The following is a 939-nucleotide window of genomic DNA, read 5'->3' as shown; positions in this document are numbered from 1 at the left end:
TCTCTCTCTCCCTCTCTCTCTAACAGTCTCTTCCGGGCGCACACTCGGCAGCTGGCTGCGATACAGCTCCTCCCTCCTGTGTGGTGGCTTTCCCGACCAAAGATCCTTGGACGTGAACAGTTTCGCTGAAGAGCACTTTTCTCCCCCCACCCCAAAACAACCAGACGGACAATCGAGGCGTCAGTTATTCCATATCGACCTAAGAGAAAGGAGTTTAGGTGTCGGGTAAGGTCTCCAACGGTCCTTCATCCCCCCCCTCCCCAAATCTCTGTCAGCGATGGAGACTTGGGCTGGCTTCTGCCCAGGCTTGCACTTATCTCTGGGTATCTGGCTGATGATAGCCGCTCATACCCTACAACACACCAAGGCGGAGATAACTTGCGCATCTTGCTCGTCGCCACTTCAACTTCACCTGGAGGAATTACAGCTGGGGATGCGCACTGAACCGACAGAGGAACCGGGCATCCTAAAAAACATCCGAGTAGAGTTTAGGGAACTCGGGGTTACCGACCAAAATTCTGGAGTGGACGACGACCGTGAGACAGGCATTCCTGTCGAGAATGTCCCCCAGTTCCCTCAAGATGTCAGTTTTGATGGAGTTAGCGCAAAGGAAGATGCACCATGGTCCAATGAAGAAAGTGTCCGCGCCGACGGTGAGGCAGGGGGACAGGAGAAGGGAGAGGATGCTGCGCTCCGGAGAGCGAGGAGAAGCAGTCCTGAGTTTGCCGAGTTCAGCGAGAGCGGGTGGGCCGGCCGGACTGGCATGGATGGCGCTCCGGAGGATCGGGGCTCGTTGTTAGACGGACACAGGCAGGGAAGGTCCGAGTTCAGATGGAACAGGGACGAAGGGAGAGGGAATAACCGGCAGGATGAGCCCAAGCTCACCAGCAGCACTTTTGCTCTGACGGGGGACTCTGCGCATAACCACGCGGTGGTATA

The 939-nt window shown here is 56.4% G+C and overlaps 1 protein-coding gene across 1 annotated transcript in view; it reads left to right on the top strand.

Moving 5' to 3' along the window:
* The first annotated feature begins 277 nt into the window (after positions 1-277).
* The window catches only part of sorcs3 (sortilin related VPS10 domain containing receptor 3), a 219956-nt gene continuing 219294 nt past the window's right edge, over positions 278-939 (top strand). The window contains exon 1 of the mRNA XM_035659531.1: positions 278-934. Coding sequence (XP_035515424.1) covers positions 278-934 — 657 coding nt within the window. The remainder of the gene's footprint in view (positions 935-939) is intronic.

This window comes from Morone saxatilis, unplaced genomic scaffold, assembly GCF_004916995.1.
Source record: "Morone saxatilis isolate NCDOM2014 unplaced genomic scaffold, NCSU_SB_2.0 Contig17, whole genome shotgun sequence".
Classification (NCBI taxonomy): domain Eukaryota; kingdom Metazoa; phylum Chordata; class Actinopteri; family Moronidae; genus Morone; species Morone saxatilis.
The sequence above is the reverse complement of the archived record's forward strand: the minus strand, read 5'-3'. Positions and strand labels throughout refer to the sequence as shown.